Source organism: Natrix helvetica, assembly GCF_964273705.1.
Source record: "Natrix helvetica genome assembly, chromosome: 5".
NCBI lineage: Eukaryota > Metazoa > Chordata > Lepidosauria > Squamata > Natricidae > Natrix > Natrix helvetica.
Window position 1 is genome coordinate 149,849,157 of NC_138551.1, and position 13,958 is coordinate 149,863,114.

The following is a 13,958-nucleotide window of genomic DNA, read 5'->3' on the forward strand; positions in this document are numbered from 1 at the left end:
GGTGGGGGGGAGGCATAGGGCAAGGTGATCATCCTTGACTTATGGCCACAATTGAGCCCCACATTTCTGTTGCTAAGTGAGACATTTGTTAAGTAAGCTTTGCCCCAATGGACGGCCTTTCTCGCCACTGTCATTAAGGGAATCCCTGGGGTTGTGAAATTAGTAGCAGCATGGTTGTTAAATGAACTCGCATTCCCGTCGACTGCTTGTTAGAAGGTCGCAAAAGGAGAATGCCGTGATCTGGAGGGTAGTGCAACCGTCATAAATACAAATCAGACACCCCCCTGATTGATTGGACCGTTTGGATCGTGAAGCCCTGTGCTGGCCTCCTCTCAACTGGCTGGTGACATTTGTATTTTTGTTTTCCTTTTCACAGGTTCCTTGGTGTCCGTGGTGGGACGTTTACTCTCCCAAAAAAGCGAGGCCGACAGCCCCGGCCGCCTGGTGGTTGAGGCAGCCCACGGGAACGTCACCAAAGTTCGGGACTTGATTCAGAAGTACCCCGACAAGGCAAGTACCATATTTTTCGGAGTATAAGACACTCCGAAATATAACATACCTAGCTTTTGAGGAGGAAAACGAGGGGAAAAATATCTGCCTCTGCCTCCCAGCAATTTGCCTCCTTGCAACAAACAGCAAACAGTACAGACGATATACGCTGTTTGTGGTGTTACATTTCAGACGATACTTATGCAGGAACTGTTAAAATTGATGTGGCTTTCTGGAAGTATACGTTATTCTCTGCTATTTAAAAGAAGATACAATAGCACTTCAGATCGAGCATTTATTTTAAAAAGTTTCTTCATTTTGTTAAGCTGTCTAGAACAATAGTAAAGCAGTCTTTAAAAAAGAAGTCTAATCATTGGAACATTTGATAGGCATTTAAAGTTATTGACTTACCTCCTTGCAGCAAACATCAAACAGCCTGATTAGCACAAGGAAAAAAAAATCTGCCTCTGCCTCCCAGCAATTTGCCTGCTGGAGAAAACAGCAAGTTTCCCTTTCAGTTTTAAGGCGCCTCCTGATCATCAGCTGTTTCAGGCTGCAGGGATTGCCTTAGCCTATTGCAGCCCATTTCCCCCGTTTGCTGCAGGAGGCAAATTGCTGGGAGGCAGAGGCCAAAGGGTGGGGGCTGGTGGGTGGGTGGGGCTACACTCGGTGTATAAGACACACCCAGATTTTCACCCTCTTTTAGGGGTGGGGGGAAAGGTAAGTCTTATACTCTGAAAAATATGGTAGTTCTTCCTGGGTCAGATTCAGACAAATGGGGGAAACGAAACCAGCCAGAGTTGGCCTTGAGAGGGTCAGCTGGCCAATCCTGGAACCGATGCCCAATTCCTTCCCCAGGTGGACGTGCAGAACCAGGGCCGGACCGCCTTGCAGGTGGCTTCGTACGTGGGGCAGGTGGAAGTGGTGAAGCTCTTGGTGCAAGCCCATGCCAACATCGACCTGTGGGATGACGAAGGCGACACGGCCCTTCATTACGCAGCCTTTGGGTAAGGGGCCCTCCCGGAGAGAGAGGGAGCAGGGCTGCCCTTGCGGGGAACATCACTCTGAGAAGGGATATATATGGGGGAGACGCTTCCCCCCCCCCCAAAAAGGCTTTTTGTTAAAAAGAGCTTCCAAATAAGACTTAATTAATAAATGGCTCTTGGGAAGCCTTGCTCAGAACAAGGAAGAAGGCTTGAGGAGAGAACAAACAATGTCTTAGCACTCTTAGGAGCTCTTGTGGCACAGTGGTTAGAATGCAGCATTGCAGGCTTGGCCCTGCCCACTGGCAGCAGTTCGATCCTGACTGGCTCAAGGTCGACTCAGCCTTCCATCCTTCTGAGGTGGGTAAAAAGTGGACCCAGATTGTTGGGCGCAAGAGGCTTGATTCTGTAAACTGCTTAGAAGGGGCTGTTAAGCATTGTGAAGTGGTATATAAGTACTAAGGGCTATTGCGATAGATGATAGATAGATGATAGATAGATAGATAGATAGATAGATAGATAGATAGATAGATAGATAGATAGATAGATAGATGATAGATAGATAGATAGAAGATAGATAGATAGAAGATAGATAGATGATAGATAGATAGATAGATAGATAGATAGATAGATAGACAGACAGACAGACAGACAGACAGACAGACAGACAGACAGATAGATAGATAGATAGATAGAAGATAGATAGATGATAGATAGATAGATAGATAGATAGATAGATGATAGATAGATAGATAGATAGATAGATAGATAGATAGATAGATAGAGATAGAGATATGGAGAGAGAGAGACACACACACAAACACACACAGAGAGAGATAATAGAGATATAGAGATAGAGATATAGAGATAGATAGAGATATAGAGATAAATAGAGATAGAGAGATAGATAGAAAGATAGATAGATGATAGATAGATGATTGATAGATAGATAGATAGATAGATAGATAGATAGATAGATAGATGATAGATAGATAGATGATAGATAGATAGATAGATAGATAGATAGATAGATAGATAGATGATAGATAGATGATAGATAGATGATAGATAGATGATAGATAGATGATAGATAGATAGATAGATAGATGATAGATAGATAGATAGATAGATAGATAGATGATGGATAGATAGATGATAGATAGATGATTGATAGATAGATAGATAGATAGATAGATAGATGATAGATAGATAGATAGATAGATAGATAGATAGATAGATAGATAGATAGATGATGGATAGATAGATGATAGATAGATGATAGATAGATAGATAGATAGATAGATAGATAGATAATAGATAGATAGATAGATAGATAGATAGATGATAGATAGATGATAGATAGATGATAGATAGATAGATAGATAGATAATAGATAGATAGATAGATGATAGATAGATGATAGATAGATGATAGATAGATAGATAGATGATAGATAGATAGATGATAGATAGATAGATAGATGATAGATAGATAGATAGATAGATAGATAGATAGATAGATGATAGATAGATGATAGATAGATGATAGATAGATAGATAATAGATGATAGATAGATAGATAGATAGATAGATAGATAGATAGATAGATAGATAGATAGATGATAGATAGATGATAGATAGATGATAGATAGATGATAGATAGATAGATAGATAGATAGATAATAGATAGATAGATAGATGATAGATAGATGATAGATAGATAGATAGATAGATAGATAGATAGATAGATAGATAGATAGATAGATAGATAGATGATAGATAGATGATAGATAGATGATAGATAGATGATAGATAGATAGATAGATAATAGATAGATAGATAGATGATAGATAGATGATAGATAGATGATAGATAAATGATAGATAGATAGATAGATGATAGATAGATGATAGATAGATGATAGATAGATAGATAGATAGATAGATAGATAGATGATAGATAGATGATAGATAGATAGATGATAGATAGATGATAGATAGATGATAGATAGATAGATAGATAGATATAGATAGATAGATAGATAGATAGATAGATAGATAGATAGATGATAGATAGATGATAGATAGATGATAGAAAGTTAGGTAGGTAGGTAGATAGGTGGGTGGATGGATGGATGATGGATGGATGGATGGATGGATAGAAAGAAAGAAAACAAGAAAGATCGATTCTTCCCTTTGGCCACCTTTAAAGAAACCAAAGAAATGAGTGTAGCAGGAGAAGTATTTTATTTCTATTTCTAATTTCTATTCCCCCCCCCCTTGTGCAAACCAGGAATCAGGCGGATGTGGCCCGGCTCCTTGTCAGCAAAGGGGCCAACCCGAATATTTTGAACACCGCCAGGTGTACGGCCTTGTACGTTTCTGTCAACCACGGCTTCACGGAGATGGTGAAAGCCTTGTGCGAAAACAACTGCGACGTGAATTTGCTGGTGAGTCTTCACGTTTGGGGGGGGGGGAGATCCCACAGTTCAGAAGCCCTTGAGTATTTCTGAGTGGTCCCCCTTCCAGATTTAAAAAAAAAATGTTTTAGCTTTTGGGTTCAGCTCTAGTGGAAGGTTGCCCTTAAAAAAAACAGCAACGTAAAACCGTAAATCTACATTGAGAATTTGACCCCGTTTGGCTCCGTTGACGCCTTCTCTGTCCCTTCAGGGTTCTTCGGGAGACACCCCCCTTCATTACGCCGTCACTGCCGACTTCAAGTGCATCATCGAAGCCCTCACCGAGGTCCCCGGCATCGATTTTACCATCCAGAATCAACAGGGCTTCAACCTGTTGCACCACGCAGCCCTGAAAGGGAACAAGCTGTAAGCAAGAGGATGAGTCGAGCGCGATGTAATCGGAATTGACTTCCAGGACATGTGAGGGGCAGGCGGGCTTTAAGATCCCCGGCAAGGCTGCCTGCCAGAAAAATTTCGGCAAAAGCATCACATTCTTTTGAAAGGGGAGAGATGGGGTCATTTGGCCTGCCAAGAGAATTATGCAAGGAGCAGAGAGAGGTGGGGGGGGAGGGAGGCGGCTTGGAAGGGGTTGGTTTTGAAATCTGAAAAGAAGGCGCTGCTTCTTTCAAGAAGTCGCCATCCAAGGCTTGCCTGCCTCATTTAAATGGCTAAGATGCTGAGCTCGTCAATCAGAAAGTTCAGTGGTTCGAATCCCCAACGTCACATAACGGAGTGAGCTCCCGTGACTTGCCCCAGCTTCTGCCAACCTAGCAGTTCGAAAGCACGTAAAAAAATGTGAGTAGAAAAATAGGAACCACCTTTGGAGGGAAGGGAAGATCGTTCCTTTGGCGTTGAGTCATGCCGGCCACATGACCACGGAGACGTCTTTGGGCAGCGCTGGCTCTTCGGCTTTGAAACGGAGATGAGCACCGCCCCCTAGAGTCAGGAACGGCTAGCACATACGTGCGAGGGGAACCTTTATCTTTACCCTAAATGCACAATTTTTACTTCTTTTCTTCCGTGTCTTTTTTCCTTTTTTCCCCTCTCTCTCCTGTCCTCTTTTCTCTCCTCCCGTCAGAGCGATCAAGAAAATCCTGGCAAGGGCTCGGCAGTTGGTGGACGTCAAAAAGGACGACGGCTTCACTGCTCTGCATCTGGCTGCCCTCAACAATCACAAGGAGGTGGCAGAGATTTTAATCAAAGAGGTGAATGGAGGGAGAAACTACGGGGGCGGTGAGGAGAGCGTGGAAGCTTTCTGTGTTTGGGGAAGATGTCTGCCCAAGGCAGCTATTTTTAAGGTCCGTTTAGAAGCCTGTGATCTCTTAGTGGTCTCCCAACCAGGCCTGCTCTGTTTAGGTTAAGGCCAGGTTAAATTAGAGGGTGGGAGCTTTCACCCCAAATACCTCTTGAGGCAACATTGCTAGCAAGGCAAGATTAATGCTTTTGGGGGGGGGGGCTTGGCTCAATATTTTATCAGTGGAAGGAAGAAAGGCTCTTCCATTTTCCTGAAAAAAACAAAAAAACACACCTTGACTTATGACCACAACTGACCTCGGAATTTTGGTCATAAGTCGTGGTGGTGGCTTAAGTGGCCAGTTATAAGTTTGGATGGCCTGCCAAGTGCGTGAACTTCAATTGCACGATCGCGGAGGAAGGCTTGTCACCTTGGGCACAGGTCCTCCGTCTCTTCAGCACCGTTGTCATTTCAAATAGTCGCTGAGCCAGTGGTCGTAAATCGAGGACTACTTGTACAAAAGCCAGTCCCACTGTAGAAAAGGATCGTCCGCACAGAATCTTTTAGAACAGGGGTCTCCTAACTTTGGCAACTTTAAGACTTGTGGACTTCAACTCCCAGAGTTTCTCAGCCTCTGGGCACAATGAGGATATATCTGCTGAACAAAACTCCGCAATGGCGACAGAAAGGCATCCGGCCATTAAATACTCTGCTAGCTCCATTTGGTTGTCCAGACTCCACCCCGCAAGGGATTATTCTGGGAGTTGAAGTCCACAAGTATTAAAGGTTGGCAAGGTTGGGGACCCCTGCTTTAGCAGAAAATAAACGTCCACCTATCCCCAAGATTAAAACTTCCCGCTGGCAAAAAAGAGGAGCCCATTTTATGGAATTAAAAGGTGGTGGGTCCTTCCCTCGTCCCTCAGGGCCGCTGCGATGTGAACCTCAGGAACAACCGCAACCAGACGCCCCTGCACTTAGCCGTCACCCAGGGCCACGTGGAGATGGTGCAGCTGTTGGTGAGAGAAGGCGCCGACGTCAATTCCGAAGACGAGGACGGCGACACCGCCATGCATATCATTTTGGAGAGGGAGCACCTGGTGTCCGTCCTGGTCGATGAGCAGTCGGACCAGGAAGACAGCCTCTTCTCCAAGGTGAGGAGGGGGGGCAGGGCTCGAACGCAGGGCCGGGGAAAGCGGGGTTCAGGCTTTAGGGCTCCTTTGCTGGGACAGGGATGAGGAAGTTGAACGCCAAATCCATCAAGGGGTGTCCCACGACAACGGCTTCAGTTTGTGTTTTAAGATGAGGGTTGCGAGTTCTAGATTTGCCCCTGAAACGTCCTCCGTTCCCGTCCACTTCTGTGCTCATTATGTGGAAAACAGATAATAGCAATAGTATTTAAGATTTATATACCGCTTTTACAGTGCTTTACAGCCCTCTCTAAGTGGTTTACAGAGTCAGCCTCTTGCCCCCCAACAATCTGGGTCCTCATTTTACTGACCTGGGGAGGATGGAAGGCTGAGTCAACGTTGTGCCAGTGGGATTCGAACTACTAAATTTCAGGCAGCTGGCAGTCAGCAGAACTAGTACTGTACTCTAACCACCAACGCCACCGCAACTCATCCTCAGTACAATTGAGCCCAAATTTTTTGTTGTCAAGCAAGATAGTCGTTAAGTGAATTTTGACCTATTTTGCAACCTTTCTTGAGCCGCCGTTCTTAAGGGAATGACTGCAGTTAGTGAATCGGGCTTCCCCCTGGACTTCGCTTGCCCGAAGGTCGCAAAAGGGGATCGCATAACCCTGGGATACTGCAACGGTCATAAATAGGAGCTATTTCCCACGTATCCCAGCTTGTCCCTGGGGATGCTGCAATGGTCATTAAGTGTGAAAAACGGACATAAGTCACATTTTTCAGAGCAGTTGTAACTTTGAACAGTAAAATGAGTGGTTGTAATTCGAGGGACGACCTATATAAAGTTTTTAGTGGCACTTCTAAGCTAATACAAGTTTTACCCAAGTATCATTTGCTTCTTAAAACACAGCCCCTACGAGGTAGGCCAGCTCAAGAAGTGAAATGGAGGCTGGGTTAATCTGAATTCCCCCCCCCCCTCCAAACTCTTCGTTCTATCTCTAGACTGCAATCCCTTCTCCAAGTCCCTCTTTTAACCGCTTCCTCCTTCTTTGCCCTTGATGATTCTCTTGTCCCAATTTCTTTTGCACCCATGGTTCTTCCTGTCTCCATCCTCCTGCAGCTCCAGGCCTCCGGTTTCCTTGGCAACACCAAACTGAACGTGGGAACTGCCCTCGCCTGCTACCTGGCCCAGCAAGGGGCCGACGTCAACTACGCCAATCACCGGGGCAAGTCCCCGCTTGACCTCGCCTCAGACGGCAGCATTGCACACCTAATCCAGAACTTCTCCCAGAAATACAGGTGAGGGTCGGTCCCAACTTCTCCTGCTCTTGGCTTCCTCCCTTGGGATGTTCTTCGTTGCTAGAGATAAGGGATCCATTCCGAGCTCAGAAATGGTTTCATATTCGCTGCGAAAATTTGAGACATAAGTTTGCACCCCTTCTGCATCACTCGACATGGCTCTCCCCTTTCAAAATTTGGGCCCTTCTGTGGCGCTGCAAACAGCCCTTGTGGTTTCCCCCTCTCATCAAGACGAGGGGGTTAGCTGCCAAAAAAGATGTTGAATTCTGCTAAATTGCAGCCCCCCCTGACCGGGCCATCGTCATCTTTTAACGACCCCATCATCCCTTGCGGGGCGGAGTCTGAGCAACTGAATGGAGCTGGCTGAGTGTTTTCATGGCCAGATGCCCTTCCTGACGCCAGTGGGGAGTTTTTGTTCAGCAGATATATTCTCATCGTGCCCAGAGAGAGAAATATCTCCCTCTACCTAGGATCAAACTCACAGCCTCCTGACTGTGAGGCGAGAGCTCCGCCTCTAGGCCACCGCATCACTCTTCCCCCTGACCAAGCCATGCTGCTGTCTAATCTTACCTGGCCTCTTTCTGTCCCCAGAGAGCAGCAGGACTCTTTCGAGAGCTCCACCATGACCAGCAGCCTGAGAAGAGTCCACACCACCCCCAACACAATGACGAACCTCAGCGTGCCAAAAGCAGTTGCCCCTTCGGAGTGCTTGGTTTGCTCAGAACTGGCGCTGCTGGTCCTCTTCTTCCCCTGCCAACACAGCATCGTGTGCGAAGGTACCACTGCGTTGAACGCCCGTATTCTGTAACTGAAACATCTATTTCTTATTTCCTTCCCCCTCCCCCAACATAGGGGTGTCAAACTCAATTTAATTGAGGGCCACATCAGGGCTGTGGTTGACCTGAGGTGGGGTGTGTGACCGGGTGGATGTGGCAAAGCTGGTTGGGCATGGCCAGCTTGATGCCACTCTGCTTTGCACTGGGTAGACCAGGCCGAAGCCACCCTGGCCCAATGTTTCCTCTTCCCATGGGGTAGACCATGTTCTGACCCAGGCGTCCTTAAAAAGCACGAATTCCTTTCGTCCACAGTCAGCAAGGCTTTAGCAAAAGGTCTTTCCAAGGAATCTTTATCCACACGCACCTTATCTCGCTTGGAGAGCTGCCAGATATCTCGTTTCCAAACGCAGGGCAAGGCAACACTTGGCACAGAGTCTCTTATAGTCACAAACAGAACTTTCCACTCTCGACACGATCAAAGGAACAAATTGTTTCCTGCAAAAGCCCCCTCCCCCTTTGCTCCTCTTTTGTTTCCTCTGGGAGGGGCCAATCGCCTCCAAGGTGTGGCTTTACTCTTAAATCGACCCTGCTTTCTTAGTTGTTCTTGTCTTCCAGCAGCTCTGCGCATGCACACACTGGGAATAGGCTCCAGCTGTTCCTCTGCCTCACTGCTGTCTATCTCCCTCTCTGCCTCCGACACAGAGTCCTCATCAGCGCCTTTCCCAGACTCCAGGACTGGCCCATGTTCCTCCCCAACCTCCTCACTGTCTGAGTCTGCTGCCAGCTCCACTGGCTGCCTGCGGGCCACTACAGGCCGGGCCAAAGCAATGTGGCCGGCTGCTTACATTTTCCAGTACGGCCCCACGGGCCAGATCCGACCACTTTGCAGGCTGGATCCAGCCCAGGGGGCTTGTGTTTGACATCCTTGCCCAAAAGTAAAGAATGAAAGTTTGTTGGAAGTCATGCCTAAAAGCCACGTCTCTTCTTCCAGTCTTTTCCCCTCTTCTCAATTTCTCCTCCCGCCAACAGAATGTTCCAGAAGAATGAAGAAATGCATCAAATGCCAAGTCACCATTACCAAAAAGTTGAAGCAAGGTAAACACCATCGCTTTATATATTATTTTTTTTTTGGGGGGGGGGGGAGGTTTTCCCTTTGCTTTTAGCCAACAGGTGTAGAATATAAAGCATTGGGAACGTCCAGTTATGACAGTCAGCATCCAGGAATGGTGGGACACGAATTCTCCTTCCTTTCCCTTTGCCCTCCTCCTCCAGTTTTCCTCGGGGGGCTGCATGTTTGTCAACTGAAAACATAAGGCAAACATAAACATCTACTGCTGGTTTTCTTATTTTTGTAAGCCACGATTGCTTGTTTGCATCTTTCTTGAACCCCGGGGTTTTTTTTGTAGAGCGAATCACACAAATGCTACCCTTCGATTCAGTTTAGGTTCATTAGTCAGGTTGTACACACAAGCGTGCAAACAAGCCAGTCCATTTCTGGCGGGGGGAGGGGGTTTCCCTCCCGGTCTTTGGTCCCCTCCCAGAATAGAGACTCCAGGAACAAATGAGAGATAAACCACAGTTAAGACCGAAAAAGCTCCCCCAAAGTCAGGATTTATGAATAAAATAAATGATGGGGGATTCGGTGCTTGTCTCTAGTTCCAAGCAACACATGTCACAGGGACGCGGTGGCTCAGTGGCTAAGACTCTGAGCTTGTCAATCAGAAAGATTGGCGGTTCGAATCCCTAGTGTTGCATAACAGAGTGAGCTCCTGTGACTTGTCCCAGCTTCTCTCAACCTAGCAGTTCAAAAGTACGTAAAAAATGCAAGTAGAAAAAATAGGGACCACTTTTGGTGAGAAGGGAACAGCGTTCTGTGCGCCTTCGGCGTTTAGTCATGCCGGCCATATGACCACGGAGACGTCTTTGGACAGTGCTGGCTTTCAAATGGAGATGAGTACCGCCCCCTAGAGCTGGGAATGACTAGCACATAGGTGCGAAGGGAACCTTTAACTTAAAACATGTCAGCTGGGAAATTCACATGGGGCAAAAAGACGGTTAAAAAAGAGACACGTACGTGTGTATGTTTGTGTGTGTGTGTATGTCCATCCTTTCTCCCGCCGCCTTCCCCATCTCATGTCTCCCCCTCTCCTCTCCCAACCACAGACAACTCTGAAGTCGACGGTGGGTCGGGCCCGGAGGTCACCAACCAACAGAAGCTCATGGAGGATCTACAGAGCCGCTATCGGCAGATGGAGGAACGGATCACCTGTCCCATCTGTATCGACAGCCAGATCAGAGTGATCTACCAGTGCGGACACGGGTCGTGCCAAGAGTGCGGCGTGTCCTTGAACGTCTGTCCCATCTGCCGACAGACCATCCGCGAGAGGATCCCGATCTTCGTTTGAGGACTGGCTCTGGCTTTGCCCCCCCAACCCCCCCAACCCCATCACTGTCCTGCCCCACCCTCCTCTGGGTTCAAATTTTGTTTTGGTTGGGCGAGTCCAGAGCAGACGAAGAGAGAAGATCCGGACTTGCAGAGACTTGGGCTGGGAGATGTGGGTTAAGAGCTTTCCCTTCCTAGCTTTCTCCACTGTCAAAAAGAGGAGCAATCTTCCCGAAAGAGCATGTTTCCTTCCGTCCCGCGGAAAAGCAATATTCTTGCACTTTAAAAGGCGGGGTCTGGATCTGGCTCCGCCTTCCCGGCAGGGAGGAGCCAGCCCAGAGCAAAGTTGGTGCCGCACAGCCTGGATGTCGGAAAGGTGAACGGAAAAGGTATCTTATGGGCCAAGGAAGCCCTGATGGAGGAAGGGATGGGTGTGCACTTGTGTGTGTGTGTGTGTGTGAGTGAGTGAGTGAGTACGTCCTTCAACATGAAGTTGTGAATGTTTGCTGGCAAAAAATACAACACATCTGCACAAGCCTTTTTCTATGGGCTGGTAGCATTCCTTCCTTACCCACAAATTGTCAAGAGTTTGTTGCATACATTCAAATCCCGGAAGCACACACAGATAACTGATGCAGCTGGATTCATTCACTTCTTTATACACATAAGAATAGGTGAATAAATGTACAATGCCAACAGCTGGTTCTTCCAAGTAAACACAAGGCAGGAGAGTTAACAGGCAAACACAAGCAGTTAGTTTCATTTCAGCAGACGAGCCCAGACAGACTGCTAGTTTACTTCTCAGAGTAGCAGACTGCTCCAGTTTCTGTTTCAATTCTCTGCACAGACTCCGATCTTTTTAAGCTCCCATTGACTGACTTAGTTGCCGTGCCTCTTCATTGGCTGACCTTGCTCCCATGTCTCTCCCCATCATTAATATTTTAACACAAGTGACTTGAGCCTCGCAATGAGGGGCTCTTAATGGAGGGGGCCAAATCAGTGGGCTAGTTAACAGGATCACAGAATTGGAAGAGATCTTGGAGGATTTCTAGTCCAACCCTCTGCTCAAGCAGGAGACCCTATATACCATTTCAGACCAATGGCTGCCCAGTCTCTTCTTAAAAGCCTCCAGTTGTTGGAAGCACCCACAACTTCCACTGGTGAATTGTTCTCCTTCTCAGGAAATTTCTCCAGGTTTAGTTTCCACCCCATTGCTTCTTGTCCTGCCTTCAGCTCCTGTGAGGAATAGCTTGACCCCTCTCTTCTTTGTGGCAGCCATTCAGACAGGTGCGAAGCCAATCCCAGAACATAGAAATCAGTCTTAGAAATCCCCCTGCGAGGCTCGGTAGAGATCCGAGTGGGAAGGGAAAGGGAGCCCAAGGCATAATTCCAAGGAAAAGATGAAAAATTGGCCCGGCCGGGAAACCCTAATAAGAGTGAAACCAACACTCCAGGTTTGATACGATTCAGATTGCCTCCTGGGTCAGGAGCAGCGTACCCTCAACCCACCGTTCAAGAAGCCGAAGATGTCAGAAAGGAAGGCCCCTTGGGCTGGATGGGAATGGCCGGTAATCCATTATTGGACTTAACGGAGTTTCACAAAGCGGATCTTTGCAGCGCCTGAGAGAAGAGCAGCCCAGATTGCAGAGGGCGTGATCTCTAGGAATTTCGGGCCAAACACCGATGAAGGTCGGACAAGAGAGGAAGGGCATTGTGATTATTCTGGATCAGGGCAGCAAGGCCTGGGGGTGGGGGTCAAACCCACCAACTCCCCAGTTGCAGCAAGTTGGTTGCTTAGCCCAACTTTAAATCTTGATCACCCCAAATTGCATCATTATTTTGCGTTCAAGGAAACGGGTCAGTTGTTCCAGAGACTGAGAAAGTAAAAGCAGAGCAGGGCAAAAGGTTATAATTCTTGCAAGGCATAAAAAAAGAGTGCCCTCTAGTGATTATTTTGGGCAGGGCAGCCTAAGAGGGACTAGAGGTAGTCTTTGATTTAAGACTCGAAATTCCTGTTACTAAGCAAGATGGGAATTTTGCTCCATTTTAACGACCTTTTTTTTTAAATGGTTAAGTGGATTACAGCAGTTGTTTTAGTGTGACCTGAGAGGGAGTACTAAGACAAAGCATGGAAAGGGTGCCCTCCGGGGGCTATTTTGCACATAGCGGCCTGGAAGAGGCTAATACATTTGTGTGTACCACAACAAAATGCAAATGGTGCCATCTGCTGGGTATTAGGGGCATAAAGGCCTGAAAGGGGTTATCAAGAGCACAGAATATGGAAACAGTGCCCTCCAGTGCCTATTTTGGGTATAGCTGCCTGAAAGGGACTACAAAGACTATTGATAACACAGGGCGTGCAAAGGGTTCCCTATGGTGGCTATTTGGGGCATGCCAGCCTGAAACAGTCTACAAAGACATCTACCGCACAGGGCACACAAAGGATGCCATCTGGTGGCTATTTTATACATAACAGCCTGAAAGGGACTACAAACACCATCGATAGCAGAGGACATTCAAATGGTGCCCTCCTGTGGTTATTTTGGGCATAGTGGCCTGAAAGGGAGTAATAAGATCATCTACAGCACAGGGTATGCAAAGGGTGCCCTCCAAGGGCTATTTTGGCATAGTATGCTGAAACAGACTACAAAGACCATATACAGCACAGGGCATGCAAATAATGCCCTCTGGTGGCTATTTTATACATAACACCTTGAAAGCAACTACAAAGACCATGTACAGCACACGGTATGCAAAGGGTGCCTTCCGGTGGTTATTTTGGGCATAGCAGCCTGAAAGGGGCTAATAAGACCATCTATATAGCTAATGGCATTAGAGTGCCCTCCGGTGGCTATTTTGGGCATAGCGGCCTGAAAGGGGCTAATAAGACCATCTACATAGCTAGTGGCATAGAGTGCCCTCCGATGGTTATTTTGGGCATAGCGGCCTGAAAGGGGCTAATAAGACCATCTATATAGCTAATGGCATTAGAGTGCCCTCCGGTGGTCATTTTGAGCATAGCGGCCTGAAAGGGGCTAATAAGATCATCTATATAGCTAATGGCATTAGAGTGCCCTCCGGTGGCTATTTTGGGTATAGCTGCCTGAAAGGGACTACAAAGACTTGATAACACAGGGTGTGCAAAGGGTTCCCTATGGTGGCTATTTGGGGCATGCCAGCCTGAAACAGACTACAAAGACATCTACT

At 46.9% G+C, this 13,958-nt stretch overlaps 1 protein-coding gene across 3 annotated transcripts in view; it reads left to right on the plus strand.

Annotated features, from left to right (window-relative positions):
* MIB2 (MIB E3 ubiquitin protein ligase 2) overlaps positions 1-11,287 on the plus strand; it is an 86,086-nt gene extending 74,799 nt beyond the window's left edge. For all 3 annotated transcript variants that reach the window (XM_081954913.1, XM_081954912.1, XM_081954911.1), the window contains 10 exons: positions 377-510; positions 1,348-1,496; positions 3,764-3,920; positions 4,141-4,295; positions 5,008-5,134; positions 6,087-6,314; positions 7,414-7,592; positions 8,184-8,368; positions 9,398-9,463; positions 10,532-11,287. In XM_081954913.1, the coding sequence (XP_081811039.1) occupies positions 377-510; positions 1,348-1,496; positions 3,764-3,920; positions 4,141-4,295; positions 5,008-5,134; positions 6,087-6,314; positions 7,414-7,592; positions 8,184-8,368; positions 9,398-9,463; positions 10,532-10,773 (1,622 nt within the window). In that variant the 3' untranslated portion in view covers positions 10,774-11,287. The remainder of the gene's footprint in view (positions 1-376; positions 511-1,347; positions 1,497-3,763; positions 3,921-4,140; positions 4,296-5,007; positions 5,135-6,086; positions 6,315-7,413; positions 7,593-8,183; positions 8,369-9,397; positions 9,464-10,531) is intronic.
* Positions 11,288-13,958: the final 2,671 nt, after the last annotated feature.